The sequence below is a fragment of the Eubalaena glacialis genome, chromosome 14 (assembly GCF_028564815.1).
Source record: "Eubalaena glacialis isolate mEubGla1 chromosome 14, mEubGla1.1.hap2.+ XY, whole genome shotgun sequence".
Classification (NCBI taxonomy): domain Eukaryota; kingdom Metazoa; phylum Chordata; class Mammalia; order Artiodactyla; family Balaenidae; genus Eubalaena; species Eubalaena glacialis.
Window position 1 is genome coordinate 61,967,103 of NC_083729.1, and position 25,562 is coordinate 61,992,664.

A 25,562-nucleotide genomic window follows, 5' to 3' on the forward strand; every position below is an offset into this window, starting at 1 on the left:
AGGAGTGTGCAGAGAAGGGCAGGGCCTGCGAGTGGCTTCTGGAGGAGCGACTTGTTGAAGGGGAGAAGGGAGTCCAGGAGGTGGAAGGGGTGCTCAGGAGGGGAAGCAGCCTGAAACGTTGGTCCCTGAGAGTCAGCTTTGGCTCGTCCCCAAGCGGGGCCTTGGACATGTGGCCGGTTACCTGGGGGCCACTGTGTTGCTCAGCCCCAGGACGACCCCTGGCAGTGGCTGTGGACCATCCCCTTGGGCGGGTCACAGGCTGCCTTCCACGTCTTGGCCCAGACCCCGGAGCTCTCATGCAGATTGTGTTATGGCTGGGAGTGGTTAAGGTGAAACGGGTGGTATGGACTGTGAGGGAAACTGGAGAGAGCCTTCCTCAAATTGGAGTGTGCGTCAGAATCCCCCGAAGGGCTTGTTAAAACAGGGTACAAGCCCCACCTGATCCCGCATGACTGGGACGGGGCCTGAGAATCTGCATTTCCAGTGAGTTTCCAGGTGGTGCTGCGGCTGCTCTGGGGACCACACTTTGAGAACCCTTGGTATCATGGTTAGAAACATACACTTGGAATCAGAAAACCCTGGTTCCTAACTTCTTTGAGCCTGAATTTCCTCACCTGTGCCTGCCTCTGGGCTTGCTGTAGGGATGAAGCGACACAGCCTAGGAGGTGTTGAGGGAGGGTGCCAGCCATCAGCTCTCAGCAGGAGCCTGGCTTCGAGACCCAGCCCCGCCCCGCTGACCACACCGCTCAGCAGCCTTGGGGGCAGATGGACTTAGCCAAATGGCCGCCTCTCCTGAGTGTGGCAGCTGGGAGCAGTTTTCACGCCTAGAGGCTCGGAGGGGCTCAAGGGCCCTGCAGTCTGGGCTAGTCACCATTTTCAGAGCGCAGTGTCAGCAGGCCCAGAAAAGGGCCAGACCCCCAGGGTCCCCGCTGTTAGAGGGAGGAGGGATCGTGTGTCCTCTGGGAAGGCGGACCCCTTCTGTGGATTCGCTTCTGCTCTCAGGGGTGAGGAAGGGGGTGACACGTTAAGTGTAATGTCATCTCTAGGGTCAAATCAGATCCTCCGATGTCTCCCCACCAGGAGCCTCTATCTACGCCCCCCAGTGGAGGGGATCTAAGAACTTGGGGCTCCAGGCAGGAGTGTCTCTTCCTAGAAAACGTGAACGCAGCTTAGTGAATTCCTGGCGGGCTCCTCGTGTGAGCCGGGGGCAGCCTGGCGCCCTATCCCTGGGGGCTCAGAGCTGCTGAAGACAGAGGTGCCCCACCAGCCCTGGGAGGTCAAGGGGGCGGCTGCAGGTGGGAGCTGGGAGGAGAGGCCTGGGGAGAGGGGGCTGAGGGTGCGGGCTGGGCGGTACCATCTCTACCCTGACTGCCACCCTCTCTCCAGCCCCAGAACAGCCTGCCTGACATCGTCATCTGGATGCTGCAGGGTGACAAGCGGGTGGCGTACCAGCGGGTGCCCGCCCATGAGGTCCTCTTCTCCCGACGGGGTACCAGCTACTGTGGCAAGAATTGTGGAAAGCTGCAGACGATATTTCTGAAAGTGGGTTGTTTCTCCTTAAGTCATGGTCATACTTTCTCACCCCCAGGGTGGTCCGCGCCCCTTCTGTTTCCCCTCCTGTTCTCTGTCAGACTCCGAGTTTTTAGACTCTGCTCTTGGAAGGGACCGAGGGCTTGCATAAAAAGACTTCCCTTCTCCCCTCTCCCCACAAAGTCCCTAGACCCCATGCACCTGGTCTGGAAAGGGAGCAGGTGAGAATTGGAACCAGGGGTGCTGGGAACGAAGGAGGGGCTGACTCCCGAGGCTGTGCTCCCCTCCAGCCAGCTCCCTGGTGGGGGGCCTCAGCCCTCAGCTCCCACCGCCAGCCTGTAGGAGCCCGGGCACAGACTTGCCTCCCCCCTGCCCCGTCCCGAGGGTTTGGCTTCAGGTTCCTCCCCGGGGGAAGGCTGGGGTCTGGGCACTGGCTGTGCCTATGGCTCTGCTCCATCAGAGGTCTGGGAGCAGGTAATCTGTCCCTCCAGTCACCCCGCCCCACCTCTCCTGCCCTTTGTCCTCTCGCCATCTTCTCTCAGCCTTGGGGGTGGGTAACAGGGAAGTGAGCAGGTGCCTGGAGGCCCCCGTCCTCCTCTCTGGGTTCATGTGGGGACACAGGCTGCTTGGTTGGGACACAATTCGGGGAAATCTGAGCTGTGGCTGTCGCGGCCCAGGGGAGCGTCCCGTGGGGAGGGCCGTCCCTCACCACGCATGGCTGACTCCAGATGGCTCTGCTGGCATCGTAAACCGCCTGGCCTTCAACCCTCCCTCCCCACGTCTCTCTTCCCATCCACACCAGGACCTCCTTCCATCTCACCTCTTCCGTGAAGTCACTGTGGACTAACCTTAGCCTCGAACCTCTGAGTGGCTATTGGTCGACCCATTCGTACCCTGACCAGTCATTCTTGCTGCCCCCTGAGGTGGGCAGAGGAGACAGGTTTCAAAGGCCCGGAGCATGTGGATAGGTTGCAGGGCTGGCTGGAATCCTGTGTGGTCTTGGGCAGATTGTCTAACCTCTCTGAATGCTGTTTTCCCACCTATAAAACAAAGATCAGGCTGCCCTGATCACAATTTTGAGGATGGAATTAGGTAACACAGGTCAAGGGTCTGGCTGGAACTAGGTGATCAATGAATATCAGTTTTTTTCTCCTCTTCTCCCTTTTTCCTTCTGGTGAGCTCCTTTGCCCCCTGGGGAGAGGAGGCTCTACCAGCACCATGACTGGAGGCCAGCGCAGGGCCAGGGATGATCAGATATCTGCGTTTGGTCGTTGGTACTTCAGAGGAGAGCCCGCTTTGCCTAGAAAGAGGGCGGGGGTGTCAGGCAGCGGGCTGCCCCTCCCACCTCGGGCATGTTCCTTGTGAGATCCTAACCTCCTAGCATGCTGCTTTCCTCCCTCCCAAGCCAGCTCCTTGCCTGGTAGGGCAGATGGGAAAGGAAGTCAAGGAGCGGCCACATCTGAATGGGGTTAAGTAGGGAGGGCTGTCAGGCTACAGTGGAGGTGGGGCTGCAGGAGTGGGCTCGGTGGGTGCCCGTGAACGGGATCAGTCTCTGACCTCTTGTCCCTGCAGCCTCGGGGAAATGCAAACTGAAAAATTTCCCTGATCCCAAGCAAGGAAAAAAAAAAAGGTATAGGATTGTTTCTCGAAGTCTTCCCCACTGAGTTTATGAGCCCCGCCAGTAGCTCCTGAGCAAGCTCTACAAAAATGTTGGCAGCAAGCAGAGACCAAGAAAACATTGGTGTTTCTTAACTTAAACCAAAGTTGGAAAAAATGAGCACCAGCAGAGAGGGAGAGGAGCCCCAAACTAGACATTTCTTTATTTGCTGTTGCTATTTTGGGTCCAGCAGGCTGGCCCTGTCTGGGGGAGGGCAGGGGAGAGACTGGGGGCGGAGGGAGAAGGAGGGGTCAGGCATTCCTGCCATCTCCCTGGGGCTGGTGGTTTGGAGGGGAAAAGGCTGCTAACCACCCCAGGAGAGATGACACTGAAGTGAACAGTCATGGGGAGGTTTCATGGGGGTGACACTTGGGGTCAGGGGCTCCTCCAGGCTTCACCGAGGATGAAGCAAAGGCAGAGAGGCTGGATGAAGGGTGAGACTGTTGATGCCTTGCCATGACACCCCTTGCTGATCCTCTTACCCGGCCTGGGCTCTCCCTCCGGGGATCCAGGCCTCCTCTACCAGTTAGAGAGCCCTTACCTCAGCCTCCCTTTCCTCCTCTGAACCCACCAAGACTTTCTCGTCTCATTCAGCTCCATGTCCCAGAGGAGACACTCCTCTAAGCTCACACACATGAAGCCTGGGTAGTTAATGTATTACTTCCTCTAAGGGACTGTGTGTTATTCTAAAAGTGAGGCACTTCTGCTCTTCAGGCCATATCTGACCCTTGATTTCAGTCAAATGGTGAAGCAGTTGTGGAGAATAAATTTTTTATGTTGGGTTGTTGTGGTTATTCCATTTTGGCAGAGCTTCTGAAAGTTTCAGGATAAAAAGCAGTTGAAGACCAGTGAATAGTGGTTAACAGGCTGATAAGCACTTAAAAGGGTAGGGATATCATATGATACACTAACATCCAGCCAACCCCCACCCCACCAAAGGAAAAAAAAACAAAACTGAAAATGAAGGGAGAGGCTTTAACCTCCTCCCCTTTCAGACCTTTCTATCTCTCTTTTTTTTAGAAAAATAATTAATTTATGTTTGGCTGCCTTAGGTCTTCGTTGCTGCGCGCGGGCTTTCTTTAGTTGCGGTGAGCAGGGGCTACTCTTCATTGCGGTGCGCGGGCTTCTCATTGCAGTGGCTTCTGTTGTTGCGGAGCACAGGCTCTAGGTGCACAGGCTTCAGTAATTGTGGCTCGTGGGCTCTAGAGCGCAGGCTCAGTAGTTGTGGTGCACGGGCTTTGTTGCTCCGCGGCATGTGGGATCTTCCTGGACCAGGGCTCGAACCCGTGTCCCCTGCATTGGCAGGTGGATTCTTAACCACTGCGCCACCAGGGAAGCCCAGACCTTTCTATCTCTTATAAAGACATGTTCTAGAACTGCACCATCCAATATGATAGCCGTATGTGGTTATTTAAATTTAAATTAATTAAACTTAAATAAAACTAAAAATGTAGTTTCTCAGTCACACCAGCTACATTTTAAGGGCTCAACTGCCACATGGGGTTAGTGCATTGGACTGTGCAGATATAAACCATTTCCACTGTAGCAGAAAGTTCCATTGGACAATGAATGCTATTCTAGAAGAGAACAGAAATGGGGATGTGGTGGGAGAGGGGAGAATGGGGGCTCCTGGTCTAGACATGGCTCGTCTCTGCAGAGAGCATCTAGATGGGGAGGATGCAGTCTTCTCCTTTGATGGGAAGGAATCTTGGCCGGTGGGGGGGTTTCTTAGTCATACACCCCTCTTCCATGAAATTCTGATAAGTCCTCCAACAGAGCACATACCTGACGGGGTGTCAGGCTGGTATGCTCAGGCCTGGAGGCTCCCCCAAGTCGGGACATACTGACCCTGAAGGGGATTGTGGGTTTCTCTCCTTCTCTGCTACCCAGTATCCAATGGAGGGGGTGCCCGGAGCCCGGATGCCAGTGCAGATTCGGGTCAGGCTCTGGTTCGGGCTCTCTGTGGATGAAAAGGAGTTCAACCAGTTTGCTGAGGGCAAGCTCTCCGTCTTTGCTGAAACCGTGAGTGCCTGACTGCCTGCCCACCCTACCCCCGGCCCCAAAGCTACCGCAGCCCCACTCACTTCTCTGTTGCTCACTCTCCAGTATGAGAACCAGACCAAGCTGGCTCTGGTCGGGAACTGGGGCACAACAGGCCTCACCTACCCCAAATTTTCTGACGTCACGGGCAAGATCAAGCTACCCAAGGACAGCTTCCGCCCCTCAGCTGGCTGGGCCTGGGCTGGAGACTGGTTTGTGTGTCCAGAGAAGACGTGAGTCGTGGACAGGGAGGGCTTGGGGACCCCGTCTGCCCCAGCCATTTCTCTGAAAGGGCCTCGGCTCTATTCATCCCTCTGTCTACTGCCACTGCCCCTACACTGGTCACAGCGACTTGCATTTGAACTCTCCCGGGACTGGGGGATCACGAGGCAGCATTCTTTTCTGGAAGGGCTCTAATGATTGGAAAGTCCTTTATGATTAAACCGAAGCTGGCCTCCAGTGGACTTTGCGTCCACTGGTTACGGCCTTTTCCTCCAAGATACCACAGGAAGCCCGCTCCCTTCTCTGCGTGTTAATCCCTCCTTTAGTGCCCCTCAGAAAAGCCTCGTCCTTCTCCATCTGCATCGCCATCTCCACCTCCTTCTCCTCTCTTTTCCAGTTTGGTTGATATTCAACAACTGGTTTTTTTTTTTTTTTTTTTTAACTTTTTAAAAATTGAAGAGTAACATATATTGTAGTCAGGTACTCAAATCTTAAGTATATAGCTCGATAACATTTTACATTTCTACAACTATCTATTGAGCTTCAACTACCCACTGGGTTTTCGACGTCTTCAGTTGGCTTCCCTTTCTCTTTCTTTATCTTGGTGGTGACTTTCTCTTCTGTCTGCAAGTGTCTCCCTGGGTCTCCCCTTGACTCGCTGCCCCTCCTCTCTCTCCCCTCATCTCTCTTTGTTGTTGGTTGGGGTGAGGCTGACACAGGAAGGTTGGCCCAGGCTCTGGGGTGCTCTGCTGGGGGTTTTGGACGGCCGGGGGTCTCTTCGGCAGAGGCTCTGACCCGCCCCCGCCCACAGCCTGCTTCATGACACCGACGCGGGCCACCTGAGCTTCGTGGAAGAGGTGTTTGAGAACCAGACCCGGCTCCCCGGAGGCCAGTGGATCTACATGAGCGACAACTACACGGACGTGGTAAGGGGGTGCTCTGGGGGCAGGTGGGCTCTGCTTTCTTGGAGGCTTGGACATTTGGGCCCAAGAGGGGCCTGTGACTGAAAGAAGAGGAATGTTCTCCCCTGCTCCCACATCCCCAGCATCCATGCCCTGGTTTCCAGAGGGACAGTGTGTGAGGTCTGGCAAGGGTAGGACACTGAGCCCGAGTCACACCTGGGGCTTTAGAATGTGTGTTGTCAGGTTGCATCTTCTCATCTTCCCTGATCACGTCTGTCTCTTCTCATGCTCACCTGGCCTGTGTTACCCTAGAACGGGGAGAAGGTGCTTCCCAAGGATGACATCGAGTGCCCGCTGGGCTGGAAGTGGGAAGATGAAGAGTGGTCCACGGACCTCAATCGGGCCGTTGATGAACAAGGTGGGCAGCACGTGGAGCCCAGTGAGCACCCGGCAGACTCGTGAGGCGTGCCGGAGGGGGGCACTGTTGAGTGCAGGCCCCTTGGGCCTGGGGTTCTGGCCTTCACTGGGCTACTTCATCTGGGGGACTTCCTGGGTGAGTCCTCGCTATAAACTACAAATTGGGAGTCAGTGGCCACTTGAAAGTCTGTGAACGTACCCCAAATAGAGAGATGGGGAATGGCCAGGCAGTGAGTGATGGGCACCTCTCCCCCAGGCTGGGAGTACAGCATCACCATCCCCCCGGACCGGAAGCCGAGGCACTGGGTCCCTGCTGAGAAGATGTACTACACATACCGTCGGCGGCGCTGGGTCCGCCTGCGCAGGAGGGACCTCAGCCAGATGGAGGTGCTGAAGAGGGTGAGCCCAGTCGGTGGGGGTGGGGTGGGGGGGTGGGTAGGGGTGAGGCCCTGGGGAGGGGAGGCCAGCTGGGCACAGGTGCACACCTCTGTGCAGGGGACATGTACAAGACACACGGGCTCACTCGAGATGCTCGCAGATTGCACCCAGCACTCACACAGATGCTCACGGACAGAAAACACCCAAATGCCCATGACCAAGCCAGGGGATGCACTTGGAATTCACGCACACACCTGGAAGGTGCAAAGGCATACCTAGAGTGTGTCTATGGCTAGGTGTCCGAGGGGCAGAGTCTGAGACAGGGACTCGGCTGCACGTAGTTTATGGAGGCAGTACTCTCAGGGGTGCCAGGAGCAAGGATGTGGTCTCAGGCAAAGTCAGCTTTGGCTTGAGCTGTGGTTCGGGAAGGGGCTCAGCCTGGAGCACCACAGAATCCTCCTCACCAGGCAAGGGGGCTGGGGTGTGTACGGTCTTAGCTGTCAGTCATTGGCTGGGGGTTGCTGGGGGCGTGCTGGAGGGAGCCTGTTCCCTCCAGCACGGCCAGTTCCCTGGAGAAGGGGGATGCTGGTCAAGGGGCTTGGGTGGGCTTGGTCAGCATTTACCAGAGGGCATGTACACAGTGTGGGCACACATGCCCACGGCCGTGCCCATATACTCTTGGGACACAGACAGGTGCAGAGTGAGCTTGCATGAGCACACAAGTGCCTGTACCTGCTCCTGGGGCCACACAGATGCCCGTGTCGTGCACAGCCTCAGGGCCTGCCTCCCTGGAACCCTCTTGGCCTGCGTCCTTCCTTCCCAAGCACACGTTGGAATTTTGGCTCGAGAACTAGGCCCCCCCAGTCCGGGAATAGCCTTTGGCATGACCCGAGTCCCTTCCTCTCTCTTTGGTCACAGTGAATCTAGAGAGGAAGGTCACTGGGTCCCAGGAGAGGCAAGGCTTTTGGGCAGCAGGCTGTTCCTGGTGGCATGAACCGGACTCCACTCTCCCTGTGAGGGCACCCAGGGGACAGAGGCAAAGCCTTGCCAGGCTGTGTGCCTTGCCTGCTCCCTCACCACCAGCATCGTTCCTGGAGAGGGACGCAGCTGGCCTCCGGAACTGGCACTGTCACCGAGCTCATGGCCTGGGCCTGACCTGAGGATCATCTCAGGTCACGAGGTGGATGGGAAGGGGCTTCCGGGACTCCCCCAGGCTGGGAAAGGACCCCTTGAGAAGAAGTGCGGGGGTCTGTCCACACTGACGTAGGCCTAGCCTCATGGAGAAACAGCCTGGGGCTGGGAAATGGGCTCTTCATTTTGCCTCTGAATTGCAGACCCATTTCCACTTTTATAAGTTGGGATATGAAGAAGAAAAAGGAAATGACAAGAAAACCTTGGATTCGTGAAATCCACCCAGAATCCAAATAAACAAACAAACCGAAAGCCCAGTGTTTTCATCACTGGGCTGGTGTTTTCATCACCTACCTTCCTTTCTTGGCTCCTTGGACCTCCCCACAGCCTAGGGAGCCTCTTCTCCTCCTGATTTCCTGACCCGGGGCTCTTGTCACTGCGGAAGCTGCTCAGAGCCCCCTCCTCCGGGCGGCCCTCCCAGGTTTTCCCACCTGGAGGGTGATGGTGTGGGGTGTGTGGGGGGGAATCGTGGAGGGCAGGGAGGGCACAGCTGGAGCCCAACCCAGGACTCCCTGCCAACCTGCCAAGTGGCCTCTGAGTCTGCCCTGTTCTCCCATGCAGCACAGGCAGGCAGAGGCGGAGGGTGAAGGCTGGGAGTACGCCTCGCTCTTTGGCTGGAAGTTCCACCTGGAGTACCGCAAGACAGATGCCTTTCGCCGCCGCCGCTGGCGCCGCCGCATGGAACCACTGGAGAAGACGGGGCCTGCAGCTGTGTTTGCCCTCGAGGGGGCCCTGGTACGTGGCAGTGGTCATCTTGGGTTGGTGGGGTGCAGCGTGGTCTCCCAGGGCTGTTCAGGGCTGATGCAGGAGAGGTGCAGAGGAACCCGGGACAGGACTTTGGCTTCAGTCCTCCGGGGTTGCGTGTGGGGAAAGTGGACACCAGTCTGGGTGTCCTCCTAAAATAAAATAGCTCATTTCTTGGCACCAGAAGACCCACTACTTTTTTGGTAATCAAGAAGGGACCGGGGGAGAGGGCTCCGGCCTTTTGATGGTCTGACCTGTGACAGGGGCCAAGGGACCTGGCTCTTCTTTTTTTTTTTTTTTTTAAACTTTGGGTTTATTTTATTTATTTATTTATTTATTTATTTATGGCTGTGTTGGGTCTTCGTTTCTGTGCGAGGGCTTTCTCTAGTTGTGGCAAGTGGGGGCCACTCTTCATCGCGGTGCGCGGGCCTCTCATTATCGCGGCCTCTCTTGTTGCAGAGCACAGGCTCCAGACGCGCAGGCTCAGTAGTTGTGGCTCACGGGCCCAGTTGCTCCGCGGCATGTGGGATCTTCCCAGACCAGGGCTCGAACCCGTATCCCCTGCACTGGCAGGCAGATTCTCAACCACTGCACCACCAGGGAAGCCCCTACCTGGCTCTTCTTGAAGAGGCTGGCTGGCCTGGGGGTGGGTCTGGGAGGCTTTGGCCCGGTCCAAGGGAGTAGCCTGAGAGGTCTAGTGACCCTGAATGTCCTTGGTTGGACATGAGTCCTCCTGAGAGGAGGCTATCTTGTGGGCATCCTCGGGAATTTTGGGGAGAGATGTGCCTCAGAGATCAAACCCCAGGCTGGCTGTCCTGACTCAGAGAGTACTTCCTGGAGCCAGTGGAATGGGGGTCAGGTCAAGGTTATCCAGGGTCAGGATGATGTGTCCCGCAAAAGAGATGAGCAGACCCTTCCTGGAGAGTCTGAGTGGGGACATTCGGGGCCAGGAGGTAGCCTGTCCCCCACTCTGTTGGTGTGGGGGCTCCAGGCATTGGGAATGAGATGCCCGGGAGGAGACACCTCCTCTGACATCCAGGTAGGACTGCCCGTCCCCTGAGGGGGCTTTGGGCTGTGACACAGGCGAGCAGGTCTCACCAGCTTCACTGGCTGATGGAATCTGCGTGTGTCCCTGTGAGCCAGCTGTGTGTGTGTGTGTGTGTGTGTGTGTGTGTGTGTGTGTGTGCATGCGCGCGCGTCCATATGAGCATTTTGTCTGGGTGAGGAGCAGTGGGTCTTAGCCCTCAGCCAAGGAGTACAGTGGGGCAGGCCCCTGACCCAATGGGATGGCTACAGAGAAGGGAGTTGAGGCCGGCAGTGGCCCCGAGGGGTAGTGGGCAGGGCCTGGAGGTCCCATCACTCCCAGGGGTGCCAGTATGGGAGAGGAAACCCTCCGGGGCCCAGATGATGTCAGAGGCTCTGGAGGGAGCCCCTCCTGGGTCTTGGGGACCAAGTGGTGAGGAGGCTGGAAGGAGACGGCAGAGCTCTGGGCTCTCTGGGGCCCTGAGCTGGTGCTCAGGTAGGGGTTGGAACTGCCACCCAGGCTGGAGCAGCTGCAGCCGGGAGTCTCCTTGTCCTGTCAGAAGGGGCCTAACTTGGGCACAGGGCAGTGCCTGGGGGAGGTTGTGTGGTTCCAGCTGAGGAGTGGGGAATAAAGACCTCAGCAGGCCTCAGAGGCAGGGCCAGGTCTGAGGGTGCTTGCCCTCTAAGGAGCCAGGACTCATTTTCATCCGACGGAAACACAACCAAAGTGGGCTGAAGAGAGAAAAAGAGCTTAAGGTCTCAGATTGCTGGGAATCTGATTCACCGAGGTGAATCAGGCATTAGGCCTGGCAGGAACTAGGGGCTCACACAGTGTCCCTGACTCGCTCCTCTGTCTTGGCCCCGTTCTCACACTGGCTCTTTCCATGTCGTTGGCAAAGATGGTGCCTGTGACAGAGGCTGACGCCACCTTTACAGCTAGCACAGCCCAGAGGGCATCCTCTGTTTCCTCACAGCTGGAGACCCCAGAGCGGAGAGTGCACTTTCTCAGTAGTGCCAGTACTGTCTCGTGTGTGATTGACTGGCTCTGCTTGGCCCTGTGCCCACACCAGCCCCTGAGCCTGAGGGCGAGGAACGGAATGTTCTGAATGACCGTCCTGGGTCACGCCCCTTTTTTGTGGTTGACAGCCCCACAGGCTGGGGAGAAGAGCATCTGAAAAGGAAAAAACCCCAAACGGTGGTGGACACAGAGCTATAGATGACGACCACAGGACTCTTCTCTTGAATGAGCAGTAGGGAACAAGTATGGGTTGTTGAGCGGCGGAGGAGTGCTTTGGTCAGAGCTGGGTTTTAGGACCATTAATCAAGTAGCCATGGAGGATGGCTGGGGATGGAGAGCCTCCCATCAGGAGACCATCAGGAGGCTTGGTTAGAGATCTGGGAAGATGTGACCATCTGGGGTGGGAGCCAAGGGACCGAAGTGGAGGGAGGTGGAGTAGCAGGGCTTGGGGAGGGAAGGGTCAAATGGGCATCAGAGGCTCCGCTGGGTGGACGGGAGGGCCGCTCCCATCGCCAGGCCACGGGGCAGGGTGGGCCTGGGGCTGCGATGAGTTCACGGTTGGCCCTGGCAAGTGTGACACACACGGTGAAGTGCTGTATGAGGAAGATGGATCTGGCGGCTGCCTGCCAGGCGGCCCTGGGGCAGGGAGGCTGGGGGCGTGGGCGCTGAGCATCAGCTGTGAGGCGAGGGGGCTGGGAGGAGAGAGGGCGCAAGGCCGGAGGTGCCCAGAGACCCGTGGATGGAAGCGTGGATGGCTCTGGGGCTGGCGAGGATCTAGGGGAAGAAGACGAGCAAGGCTGGCGGACCCACTGCCAAGCTTTCATGGCTCGGTGACCGGGAGAATGAAGAGGGCCATTTCCCAGAACAGAGAAACCAGTCCGTTTATTCTTTACGTGGGAGAAAAATGTCATGAGGGAGCATTGAAATCAAACGTCAAGTGGGAAGGTGAATGATTGTGATGCAGATGGGACTCGCCTGTGAAATGTGGAAGAAACCAAAGTAGTGAAGCCCAGAGTCCTGGGGGAACTTTGCTGACATAGGGAGCCAGAGGCAGACAGTGGTTAGAAAGGCTGGATCCACAAACCTGGAGTTGGACAGTCTTTAGGTGTGACCAGCACTTGGACAGGACCACAGGCCCATTGGACAGAAACTGTCTGGACCACTCTACTTGAGCAAATGAGCCCCCATCAGCACGCGTGCTCACACCACACACACACACATGCACACACACGCATGCACACACACACTCTCCCCTTCCATGGTCACCTTTACATGCTTCCTGCCAGGACCAAGGATGGCCTGGGTTCCCATCCCTAAGTCTGCTGTCCTTCATCCTGAGATGTACTGATGCTCCAGCAAGGCACTGGGGCTAGAGTCCACCCTGTATCATTGGGGCAGATGGTTGGGTTTTCTGGGTGCCAGGACCAATCTATTGTTCTGGGTACTGGTCTTTGCCCACTGGTCACTGATGCCTGCCGATTCACTTGGTGGGAGTGTGGTGGGGTGGGTGAGGCTTCTGAATGGCACTGGTTTGGTTTGAATTCTGCTTCCTCTGCTTCAGCTGTGGATAAGTCACTTGTCCCTTTAGTGACTCTGTTACTTAGGAACGTCACCACATGTATGGGTCCTCGTAAGGATTAAGGACATAACCCATGTACAGAGGTGCTTCTCAGTTTTAATGAACATAAGACCCATCTGGGGATCTTGTTAAAACGCATGCTCTTGATCTGCTGTCTGGGTGGGGCCCGAGAGTCTCCATTTCTAACAGCCTCCAGTGATGCCCATGCTGCTGGTCCAAGGACCATCTTTGAGTAACAAGGATGTCGGGTGCACAGTGCATCCCAAAGATGAGGGAGGCAGTCACATCGGCCACTACCGGGTGCCTCTCTGAGGGAGGCAGGGTGTCTATTCCTGACTGGAAGTGTGTCACCAGGGCCCTAGAGAGTGAGGCAGGGACAGGTGACATGTTCTCCCTGCTCCTTGTGGGGAGAAAGTGATCTTTTCTTCCAATGATCCTCCACCTGATAGTGGAGGCCTGGCTCATGGGAAACCCCTGTCTGATTAGGAAGAGGGATATTCACATGTGAATGCAAATAAACCCAACAGAATCTGCATCTCCGAAGTGCTGGAGGGCAGACTAAGGGTCATTCCAGAGTGACAGCACCTAATGAGGGTGGCTTCTTGGAGGAGGACCTGGGGAGGCAGAGCTTGGAGGAGTCCAGGACTGTGGGTGGTGGCCAGGTGGGCTTCCTGCTAATCTGACAGTTCTGGACGTCTGGGCGCAAGGGCCAGGCCTGTGGCGCCCCCTTGCCTCCTACTGCCCGTCCCCTGGCCCACGCGTCCACCAGCAAGCTGGGCCTTACTTGCCAGCTCCCCTCCTGAAGACGTCTCACTGGAAGGCAGGCCCAGTCTGCTCGTTAGCACGGGCAGCCTTTCCCTGAAACCTTCTGCCGGGGCCAAGCCTGGCTCCCTCTGCGGAGCGGGAGGCCCTGGCTCTGTCTGCTAATCGTCTGCTGTCTCCATCCCGAGCATTATTTTATTTTCGTATTATTCTTTTTCCAGCTAATATCCTGGCATTCCCAAAGACACCGGGTTTCATAATCTTCCTGGCGTTCCCAGGGAGCTGGGAAGTGGAGCACAAAGCTGCTATTATAGCGTGTTCCATCCAGCCTCCCTCTCCTTGCCCCACACCCCTCGCTGCCGCCGCCACCGCCACCGCCGGCGTCCACCCAGTCACCCCCTCCTGACGCCACCGGCCTCTCTGAGAACCCTGGTGACGGCTGCCGGGGATGAGCTCACAGAATCCATCCTGTGGCCCTTGCCCTGGGCCTGCCCTCCATGCGCGAGGATTTTTCCAGAGCCCTGTCTTTGCGCTTGGCCCGGAGTGTCTGGAAGGGTTTTCTGAGATGCCTGAGCCTGGGCAGGGAGAAGAGGAGATGGAGACTCGGCCACATGTGCTCCTAGTCATGGAGATTTTTAGAGCTGGAAGGAACTTTCATGTTCGAAAGCACTCTCCATCTGGCTTTGGTGCTGCTTGAAATTGGATGCAGAGTTGTGGGTGTGCATGTGTGATCTGTGTGTGCACGTGTGTCTGATGTGTAAGCACGTGTGTGATGTGTATGTGTGTATGGATGTATATGGAGTGTGCACATGTGTGATATGTGTGTGTGTGCAGTGTGCATGTGTGTGTCTGTGGTGGGTAAATTCTGATGTAAAGTCCATGGTTTTCTCCAATTCTCAAGAAAATCTAGGATCCCAAAGAGGGTAAGAATTACAAAAATCTATTTTACCTCGTGCCGAAGACCAGGCTGAGAGCTGTACATGCATTGTCTCATTTCATCCTCACAGGGACCCCAGAAGGCTGGATTCTATGATTATACCCATTTTACAGTTGGGGAGACTGAGGTTCCAGAACTGCACTAATATGAAAGCCACTAGCCAGGTGTGGCTATTTAAATTTACATTTAAAGTGATTAAAATAAGAAAATTCAGTTCCCCAGTCACACCAGCCACATTCGAAGAGCTCAACAGCCACGCCTGGGTAGTGGCTACCATATTGGACAGTGCAGAACAGTTCCATCACTACAGAAAGTTCTGTTGGACAGTGCTGCTCTAGAACAACTCTGAGCCCCTAATGTAGCCCCAGAAGAAACTGAGGCCTGAGAAGGAGTTTGCCCAGTGGCACGGCATGAGTCGGTTCTAGAACCAAGGCCAGAAGAGCAGGCTCTTCTGCTCTCTCTCCCCAGATTCATCTCCCCACTTGCTATGAGGGCATAAAGTCCTTCCCCCATAGAGGACCCTTGAGTGGGGTCCCAGGGAGTATCATGGGCGGCTGGCTGGAGCCCTCGGCTGGATGCATCCCCCTCCTCGTCTTGTAGCCAGGCAGCTTGGCCTCCCTGAAGCAGTTGGGCAGTTAGAGGGGAGTTGGCACCACTGGCCCCAGCCAGGAAGCCTCCAATTGGTTGGCAGGGGCCTGAGTCCTGACCTGAAGTGCCAAGGACCCACAGAGACAGGCATCCCCAGCCCCAGTCAGGGGGCAGGGAAGGGCAGCTGGGAGTCGGAAGTGCTAGGAAGGGGGTCAGGGAGAAGCTGGTGCCAGAGAGGAGGAATTTGGGATTTGAACTGGCTGAAAAGGAGGTCAGATGTGGGTGGGGGGGGAGGGGCCATCTCTGGACCTGGATGAAATCCTGCTGTGTGTGGGGCACCTAGGCATGCTTCCTAGAGTGAGCAAAGGCAGCACCTGAGAGGTGAAAGGGGTTTGCCTTATTAAGTAATCAAGACCCCTGGCTGGGTCTGTGGGCCATTGGAAGGCGGCTCTGTGTCTCTTGAATGTCCTAATCAAGCACCTGTTCCACACCTGGCATTGTGCTACGGGGCAGGTTGAGGGCCACCGGAGGATTACACAGAAGGACCATTTGAGTAAATCCTCTAAATATGTGGACTCTGGGTCTATCTCACTCAAGATTTGGATGCTGAAGCCTGCGTGCGTCCACTGAAACTTGTGTGTCTGTGTACCTGAGACAAAATGCCAGCACACAGGCAAGCATGGACTGTGTGTGTTATTGCTGGGTGGATGTGACAGGTGTGCCCCCTGTGTGTCATTATACACGCATGAGGGTCTGTGTACACAGCGGCTAGGGTGACCTTATAATTTGTTGTCTGGTCTGGACACTATTAAAAGTCATGTTGGAAAATAGGCATAAGCTAGGCAAACAAGGACATACAGTTGTCCTGGTGACGGAGGCACTCTGGCATGGCCTAAAACCTGCTTGAGCGTCCTCTGCAGACTTCAGAGACCTGGAAAGCCTAGAGGGACACACAGGCACATGCAAACACAGACACTCGTGCCAGCCCACACGTGGCATTGTGGATTCTCCAGGTTTCCTAATTCCACTCCCAGGCTCCCCAGGGGCTGGCCGGTAGCTTTGCAAGGAGTTTCGCAGCTGCTCTCAAGCCCTGGCTCCAGCTGTAAATTAAATGGGGTTGCACACTCGGCTGCTATTCCACTTAAGGTTGCAATCAGCCCTGATTAGGAAGGGAGGGCTGTGTGTTCCCAAGTTTTCTCTTTTACAGGGTTCTCCTCTGGCCTGGCCTGTGGGCCTGTGTGGGGTTTCCCTGGAAGCTGAGGCCAGGGCAGTCAGGGCAGTGACATGGGTGTGGGCTCTCCAGGGCCCTGACTTGGCACTCAGTCCTGTCCTGCCTCAGATCCTTGCTCAGGTGCTGAGTTCTGATGGGGAAGCAGGAGCTGGGAAGAGCCTTGCGGGGGTCCTGGGAGATCCCGGGCTCTACCAGCGAATTTCCCATGCATCCTGAAGGAAAACATGAATCTCTGGGTCCCAGTTTTCTCACTTATCAGATGGAGGTGATAACAACACAGCAAAAATAACCACCTCCCCTTACAGAGCAGGGGTTGGCAAACGATGGCCCACTGGCCAAGTCTGGCCCTTTGCCTTTTTGTGTAAACAGGGCTGTATCAGCACAGCCATGCTCATCCATGTGCACATTGTCTAAGGCTGCTGTCTGCTGCTACGGCAGCTGAGTAGTTGCAACAGAGCCTATGTGGCTGGCAAAGGTGAAAGTATTTACTCTCGGGCCCTTTATGGATAAAGTTTGTCAACTTTTCTAGAGCATATGCTGTGTGTCAGGCAGTGCCCTCTGCCCTGTTCATGTCTTATCTCATTTAGGCCTCCCAATAATCCTGAGGTAGATTTTATTAGTGCTCCCATTTTACAGAGAAACAAACTGAGGCACAGAGAAAACAAGTAATAATTATTTTAGTGGTGTTTCCTTGGTTGAATATTGTGAAAAATCTTATGGATAATGGCTGGGTTGCACAGGTTTATAGCACTCTTCTCTACATTGTCATTTGTTATTTGGGTGTCCCAGCAGAGCCGATGGTGAAGAAGAGATCCTGGCAGGTCACCTGTGGCCTGCCTGTGCTGGTCGACGTTTAACAACTGGCTCTCCGGAAAAAAATCCAGAGAACAAATCCAGCTCTACTTGTAGCATTTGCTGATATGGTATAAATATCCCTGCCATGGCCAATTGCAAGGTCGCAATGTGAGATCACAGAATGTGGGGATAGGAGGAGATGGGCAGTAGCACACCATTATATAGTGTTTATATAGTACTTCCACCTCACTCTAGATGTAAATCACCTTGGGAGCAAGATAACAGTAAAAGGTAGTGGAAGAATTTTGGAAGTGATGCGTTTGAATATTTATCACCTTGGTTTTAGAAATAATTTCTGAAGTTACAAATTTATATGATTTAATTTTTACAAGTGACTGTGTTTAACAAATGGCTTGCAAATGGCTGGAAATTTAATGATCTCTCATGAGCCCTGAGAGCCAGCGCTAGCACCTGCTGCTCTCGGGGGTGTTCTGATCTTGTTCACATAAAGAAAGAGATTGGGGCTCCGCATAGTGGCGCCCTTCCTGTCAGCTCTGTCACCTGTGCTCTTTGGATCTATCAGACATAGGAATTGAGTGCTTCCTGTAAGGTGAGGAGGGTGGCTGGCCCCTGAAACCCATATGCTTGTCTCCACTGGGGCAGGGCGTGCCCTGGTGGCCCCTGGAACTACCTCCGAGGCTCCATTTTTTCCTGACTGCTGTGAGTGTGGCTTCTGTGTTTCTGTCCCCCTCTTACTCAGCCCTGGGGAGCCCCACTGCTCAGCCTGTGTCCTTTTGCTGCATCCTCCTCTGCTCTGGCCCCTTCTGTCTCCTCGGTGCCTCCGCTTTATAGATCCTGAACCAGACCTCTAGACCTTGTGTGGGAGTGCCAGAGGGAGGAGGCATGTGTGTGACAGCCTGTGTGCAGAAAGAATCTCAGAAACGCCAGGACCAGGTCTGCTGCTTAGTCTTGGATCCACTTTAGGTGGGTCGAGGAGTCCCCTTCACAGACTCCTTGTTTTCCCAGAACCTGCCCACCTCCTCCCTGTGTGGCGGCCAGGGTCCCGGGATGTCAGCCCTCAGCAGAGAAGGTGGGCTTGGCCACTGGCTCAGGGGACCGCTGGGGAGCCCTGGCATCTGGGAAGGAGAGTTCCTCACCCTGCTGAGCTCGGGCACCTCCAGGGAGCCGTGGCTGCCAGCGGGGCAACAGCGGGTTGGAGGCCCCCCAGTCCCCTTGGGCAAGCAGCAGGATCCCTCCCACAGCTAGCCACAAGACCAAGTGCGTGGCCACAGACCGCGTGGCTGCCAGCCCCAGCCTGGGAGTCACATCGGCATGAGCTATGGAGGGAGGAATGTGACTGTGGGAAACTCAATGCCCTGAGCCTGGCCTGGGGCTGGGGAAGAGTGTGAGTGCGGAGTGGGGGTGAAGGGTGGGTGGGTGGAAACCAGACCCTTAGCTACCCCTGCAGCCTGGTTCTGCTCAGGGCTCCAAGTGAGAGCAGAGGGAAGCCAGCCCTCCCGCTCCCGGCCTCACCCTGCCCCAGCCTTGCCCCTCTAGCCAAGCCTTCCCTAAGCTCTGGGGGGGCAGGCCTCCAGCGTGTCACTGCTCCCCCTGTTCCAACACCCCTCTTCTTTCCCCTCCTCTGGGAAACCTTCCTGAATGGGACCTTCCAAGGGCCCACCCTGTTCCATTCCACCCCACAAATGGCCCCATCCTGGGGTGTAAGTGAGCCCACATCACTCTCTCTTTCTCTGGTGGCATCTGACCCTGAGCCCCATGAGGTTGGGAGGTTGCTGTCTGATGCACACTTTCCTGTCCCTTTCCCTAGGACCTAAGGCCTGAGTGCTGTGCACATGCCTTAGGGCGGGGATGCTGGTGATTCATTTCATGCGATAAATCTTCATTGAATGCCTACTAAGTGCCAGACACTGGGGTCAGGTGCAGGGGATAAAGTAACGTGCATGCCTTACCTATACACATGGAAAGATGGATGCAGGAGAGATGCTAGGAGAGGCTGGGTAGGGACTGCTGATAAAGGCAGGGCAGTCAAGGAAGTGTCCAAGCCTCAGTGATGACTGAGTTGAGGGAAGAGCTCAAGTTAGCTTGTCTGGAGGGCATTCCAGGTGGTGAGAACAGCCAGTGCAAATGTCCTGTGGCAGAGGGATGGTGATGAATTCCAAACTTAAAGCCAGAGGGCAGGAATTAAGACGGGGGAAGGTATTGTTCAACATGAAACTGGTGAGATGAAAGAGTTAAACTGGCACCACTGAATGCTGATTATGTGCCAGGGACCTGTCAAGGGCTGTGGGTACATTTCATTTAATTTCCACCTGTGGTCTCAGCTGGGGACAATTTCTATCCCCCACACCATCCCCCAAGGGACATTTGACAATGTCTGGAGATATTTTTGGTGGTCACAACAGAGGGAGGGGGGCAGCTATGGACATCTAATGGGTAGAGGCCAGGGATGCTGCTAAACATCCAGCAATGCACAGGACAACTCCCACAGCAAAGAGCTATGTAGCCCCAAATGTCAGTAGTGCCAAGGCTGAAAACCCCTGCATTTTTCTCAGTAGCCCATCGAGGTGAGTGTTGCCACGATGGCCACTTTACAGTGAGGAATCTGAGTTTCAGGCTTCCGTGAGGCACCCCCAGCTACCCTCCTCCGACCCACACTGTGAGCTCCAGGCACCTGCCCCCCGCCCCCCTTCCTGGTGCCTGACATGGAGCCCGATGCCCAGGAACTGGCAGCCTGATGTTCTCTATGTCGGAGCTTCAGGGTCTGTAAAATGAATGAGTCGCCCTGATCGTCTACTCCATGCACATGATGTGCAATGTCAGGGAGTTGCAGGCAGCTCTTCTTCCACGCAATTGTTAAGTGGCTTGGCCTTTGTGTGCCATAGTTTGCCCGTCTGGAGAACAAAGGCAGTAACAGTCCCTGTTGTAAGGTGGTAAGGTGTCGGCAGGATTCTGCTGTGAGGATAGATGCTAAGGGCAGCATCTCTGCTGCGCCTCCACTGACCCTCTCTTCTCCCCTCTGCCCACATCATCGCTTTCTCAGGGGATGCTTCCCTCAAGTCAGGCTCGGCCCAGAAAGTTCCTTTAGCCCCAAACAGTTCCCTCCAGAAAATGGGTGATTATGTGACAGGAGAGGCACCTACAGAGACTGGGGCTCAACTTGGATTTTATTCCTTGATCAGTAAATATTTGCTGAGGGCTCCTGTGTGCCAGGCATCGTAGCGGGTTCTGGGGACACAGCAGTGCCCTCATGGAGCCAGAGAGACAATGAACAAAAACGTTAATATAGCAAATGTGTGGGGTAATACGTGCTATGAGGAACAGTAAAGCTGAATAAGAGAGTAGACAGGGCTGTTATGTGGGGTTGGGGTGTGTGTGGGGGGGTATGTGATGGTGTGGATGTGAACATGAGTTTTGACCTTTGAGGGAAGGCCTCTCTGGGAAGGTGACATTTTATGTCTCCACAAGCAGCAATACCTATTTTACAACTCGAATGTGGGAAAGGCCTGACACAAAGTAGGTGTTCAATAAACACAAGTGGCATGTCAGAGGGACGGGCTGACGGGAGGGAGATGCTTCCCAGAAGCTCCCAAATCAGCTTTTCATGAGACTTCATTGTTTGCTTTGAGAGAAATTCCCCAAACGTGAGCCATGTGTGTCCACATGTGAAAGCCAAAAATATGCTTCAAAGTGGAAAAAGCGTGGCATTGGATTATCTGTGTTAACGCACAGGCTGATCCCCTGACCTGGCGATGGGCTGGCCTTTGTCATCAGCTCTCCCCAGAAAGGTGTGTGCTCATTCATTCATTCACTCATTCTCTAATTATTAATGGGGCACCCGCTGTGTGTGAGGGGTTCTGCTGGATGCTGGGTGCATGGAGGGAACCTCACAGAGCTCTCTGTGGGAGGGGCAGACAGTGAACAGGTATTTACAACGGAGGGTGATATATGCAGTGAGGGGGGAAATCTGGGGCTCTGTGGAAGCACACGGGAGGTGTACCTAACTCATCCTTGCAGGGTGACCCTGAAGGTGAGGCTGGATGTCTGAGGAAAAAGCCAGGGAAAGAGCAGGGCAGAGAGAACTATGTGCAGGGGGCCTGAGGGTGAGAAAGGGGACCCTGGGGGTTCAGCTGGTTTGAGTATGGAGGCAGCAGGCTGTGGTATTTGGGAGTGAGCATCCTGACTGCTGGAGACTCAACGCAGGGGCTGCCGCTGGGCTGGGAGGGGGGCCGGCCTCCGCTCTGCTCCTAAGGTCTGAAGGGGATGCGTGGAGAGCCCAAGTCCCCCCTGGGAGGGTCAGTGGGCCAGAGGATGTAAAGGCGCTGGCCTGCTGTGTGGGTGGAATTCTGCCCAGCCTGGGAACCTGGCTGACTGCAGGGCTGAGGCTCCTCTGGCGGGGACTGAACTTACTGGGGACTCTAGGTGTGTGTGTCGTCCTGGTTCTCCTAGCTTCTTCCCAGCAACCCCTGTCTGTCTCCTTGAGCAGGGAGGGAAGGGGAGGCGGAGGCAGGGCCACGCAAGGGTGGCAGATGGGGGTGGGGGTGGGTGCGGACAGAGGCCCTGTGGACCGGGGGAACGGCTGTGGGCCCCTCCTCTGGAGACAGGACAGGTGGAGGAGCCTCGGCAGCCCCTCGGGGCCATCCCGAGGGAGCGCTGGTTCTGCCTCTGAAGGGCGTCATTCTCGGTGCCAGTGCCTGCTGTGGGCCAGGACTGAGCTGGGCCTGAGGTACCTGGCCCCGGCCTTGTGGAAATCCCAGGGAGGGGGACACCTTTTCGCATCACAGGCAGGCGGCCCTGCCTTTGGACAGAGACCCAGAAAGCGCTGCCAAAGCCCCGGACAGAGGCCATTGGGTGGGACCGCTGCTGACGGGACGCGGCTGGGGGGGCCACCTGGAGGAGGTGCGCGCTGAGTGGGGATGTGCCCTGGAGGCAGCCCGCAAGCGTGGAGGTCCCTGCAGGCACCTGGTGGGAGAGAGGAATCACGGGGCCCACAGGAGCCGGAGGCGGCTTCCCTCCCCGCACTCACCTCAGCGCCCTACTTGCTGGTGTGGGGCGTATGTGTGGCCAGGGTGAGGTGGAGGGGCTACAGAGCCTGCCCTCCCGCCACCAAGGCGCACTGAGCTGCCTGCAGTAAGCCTCGTGGCACCTGGGGGCTGGCTGAACCCTGGTTCCAGCATCCTGACCTGCTTTCCTTGGCGTCCCTGTACCTCATGCCTGGAGTGGCCTGCTGGGCCCCCAGCTCTGGCCCTATGTGCGCCCTCATAGACCCTGCGACCAGAGCTACTAGCTGCTGGACTTGGTGTGGGTGGCGGCAGGGCCAGAGCTGTGAGGCTGGGCCCAGTGCCTCTCCTGGCGGGAACCCAGGACGCCCGGGACCCACGCCTGCCGGGAGGGAAGACTGCAGATGCTGTGGCCTTTGGGTTCTCACCTATCTGTAGTACGGCATCCCTCCCTGTTGTCCTGCTCTCCTGTGTGTGTGTATGTGTATGTGTGTGTGTGCGTGTGTGTGCGTGCGTGTGTGTGTGCGTGTGTGTGTGTGGAGAGAGGTTGATTGCTTGATTGACTGATTTTGATTTCTGCCCAGGACTGTGCCTTTGCACTGAAATGTCCACTTTTCCAGCTCCTGGAATAATTTTGAACAAATCTGGGGTATATGAATACCACCCCTGAGCACAGTTAGTAACTTCATGGTTTATGACCTCCGCAGGTGGTGTGCTAACACAACATGTGATTTATCTTCCTAACAATCCCAGCAACTCTCTGAGATAGATACTGGAGAATTATCCCAAATTTATAGAGAGACTTGTGCAGAGAGGTTAAGCAACCTGCCCAAAGTCACACAGCTAGTAAATGGTAGGGCCAGAACTGGAGCCCAAGGAATCTGATTCTAGAGCTTGTGTTGAAATTGTGGCCAAAAGAAAGGGGGGGGGATCACTGTATCTTCCTGTCAGAAAGGGGGGTGTCCTGTGCTAGGAGCCAGAGCCCACCCAGTTGTAGCCGGACCTCGGTGGGTCCCCTGGGAGAGCGGATGAACATGTCTTTCCCCCGTATATGTTTTATGGGCCCTTTTGTGGGATGGAGCAGAGGATGACTCTGCCTGCCTTTAGGCTGCATTTCCTTGTTGACCCAGAGTGACCAGGGCAGGCCTTCCCTGGGTGTGCTAAGATGAGCTGAGTTGGGGGGGACCAGCACCCTTGGCAGGGAACGGTAGGAGCTTGCGCTGGGAGCAGGCACATGTCTGGGCCAGCTTTGGGGAACGTGGCCCGCCCGATTGGATTTGGGGGAAGTAAGCCCTGGTGTTGCAGGGGGAAGGTGGAGCAGGTCACTGGGGGTCTGACCAGGACCCTTCAGGTGGCGAGAGCCATGAAGGGCTTCAGGCCGGGAGCTGAGTGCTGAGTGTGGGTAATGCAGCTGGTTCTGGTCCTGGGTGCGGGCCGATTGGAAGCCAGTGGACGGGCACCCAGGGAGGCTTCTTGGACTGGAGGTCTGGGGCTAGGCCCTGAGGGTGGGCATGGTTTGGAGAGGAGGAGCAGCTAGGTGGCCGTACATCTGGGGGCGTGGGGCAATGATGTAGCTGCAGGGCCTGGGGAGAGGTCAAGACTCCTGGGAAATGGCTGCCGCCAGGTGGAGGGCAGGGTGGCCTTGGGAAGTGGCTGCTCTGGGTGGGCCTGGGTGGGGTGAAAATGCCACGGGAGGGGAGGCCGGGGTTTTCTTTCAAGGGTGTGCATGCTTGTGTGTTGGGAAGAGGGACTGGCGAGGGACTGGAGCAGGTGACAGTGTGGGGACGGGGGGAGGGCTTGCAGAGGAAGCGGGTAGTCCCTCTGTTGGGCTTCTGCCGTGGGAGGCTGGTGGAGCTGATATCACAGAAAGCCAGGTCTGGAAGGACGGGCTGCTGTGTGACTGGCACATTTTCAATTTTTGTGGGGGCCTTGATCCCCGCTGGGGCTCATCCCTGATGAGGGGCGGCGGTGTGGCAGAGGTGGTGGTGGAGGGAAGCAGCGCACCAAGGAGGTGGGCATCTGGTCCAAGGAGGCTGGTTTATGCCCCAGTGGTTAGAGCCCAGCGCTAACAAGGGCAAGGTTTACACACAGCTTCTGAGGCCGAGTGTAGACCCACCCTGCCTCTGCTCCTGTTCCCTGTCCTCAGGCTGAGGCCTCCTCTGACCGTCAGCACAGTGGGAGCTGATGAGAGACAGTGGAGGAGGCAGTGCAGCTTCTCCCCAGAGCTGGGGACTCAGCTAAGTGCCTGTGTGTCCCTGGCACCACACCATGTCCAGACATGTCTTGGGTGGACAGAAATGCTAGACAGGGCCCTCCAGACTCGGGCTCCCCTTAACTCATCACCCCGGGCAGTTCCCCACTGGATTCCCTCTCAGAGAGCCCCTTCGAATCCTTCCTTCTATCAAACTCTAACCTCTTAGGCTGGAACAACTCAAAATCCCATTCTGGCTTGTCTGGTCTCCACTAGAGAGGGAGAATTTCCCTGTGGACTTAACACTGGGGTCTGGGGAGGCACTCCCCCGGAGTGAAATCAGAGCTTTAGGCAGGCGAGGAGCCTTGTCTAAAGGACCCTGGGGACCTGACTCTCCGAACCAGTCTCCCTGCCACCCCCAGGCTCTGGGGTCAGAGTCTGCGGTGACCAGCTCTCCATCTCCAGGGTGGCGTGGTGGACGACAGGAGTGAAGATTCCAAGTCTGTCTCCACCTTGAGCTTTGGCGTGAACAGACCCACGATTTCCTGCATCTTTGACTGTAAGTGACGTTTGGAGGTGTCTACCGGGGTGACACGGATGAGTGTGTAGCCTTACGTTCCTGTTTATGTGGGTTACATGGTCAGGTGTATACGTGGGGGCTGAGGAGGACTGAGTCTGGTGTTTTGTTAGTGGGTCAGTGTCTCTTTGTGTGTGTGTGTGTGTGTGTGTGTGTGTGTGTGTCAACTCTAAGCCTGAAATCCAGCATTCAAGACGCTGTGCATTCTCACTGCCCCCATCATCTGTGACCCCTCCACTCCTTCCCCCTCCTCTGCCACCTCCCCAGCTGTCACCAGGCCCAAGGACACATCACTTGGGGGTCCACCTTTGGGCTGTGGTCTGCTCTCCTGATCTTGAGAACAGCTAACTCCAGCACAGCGTACACATGTCGTTTCTACCATCCAGCCCCTCTGTCCGCTGCCCGTTCTAGGGACACCCTCTGTCCTCCCCTCTAGCCCCAGATCTTGGTCACCCCCAGTCCCTCACTTGACGTCTGTTTCTTCCTCGATGCAGACGGGAACCGCTACCATCTACGCTGCTACATGTACCAGGCCCGGGATCTGCCTGCGATGGACAAAGACTCCTTTTCTGGTAGGTGGGAGGAGGGAGGAGAGCCAGGGACCAGGGACTGAGAGCTGGGAACAGAGTCATTGGGCCTTCAGACCACAGGGAACATGGCCCGGGCTTCTCCCATGGTGGGTCGGGGGGCGCTGTGTTTGTTGGGTTTGTGGAGGTGAGGGCTGCTGTCAGGTCACTGTGTCCTCCTGGTTGTCAGGTGGCC

The 25,562-nt window shown here is 56.1% G+C and overlaps 1 protein-coding gene across 15 annotated transcripts in view; it reads left to right on the forward strand.

Moving 5' to 3' along the window:
• DYSF (dysferlin) overlaps positions 1-25,562 on the forward strand; it is a 235,980-nt gene that overhangs the window by 114,791 nt on the left and 95,627 nt on the right. For 14 of the 15 annotated variants that reach the window (XM_061210962.1, XM_061210975.1, XM_061210972.1 and 11 more), the window contains 9 exons: positions 1,387-1,542; positions 5,078-5,209; positions 5,294-5,460; positions 6,261-6,375; positions 6,664-6,769; positions 7,025-7,167; positions 8,899-9,072; positions 24,689-24,782; positions 25,295-25,372. In XM_061210962.1, coding sequence (XP_061066945.1) covers positions 1,387-1,542; positions 5,078-5,209; positions 5,294-5,460; positions 6,261-6,375; positions 6,664-6,769; positions 7,025-7,167; positions 8,899-9,072; positions 24,689-24,782; positions 25,295-25,372 — 1,165 coding nt within the window. The remainder of the gene's footprint in view (positions 1-1,386; positions 1,543-5,077; positions 5,210-5,293; positions 5,461-6,260; positions 6,376-6,663; positions 6,770-7,024; positions 7,168-8,898; positions 9,073-24,688; positions 24,783-25,294; positions 25,373-25,562) is intronic. The other variant, XM_061210963.1, reaches the window with a different exon arrangement.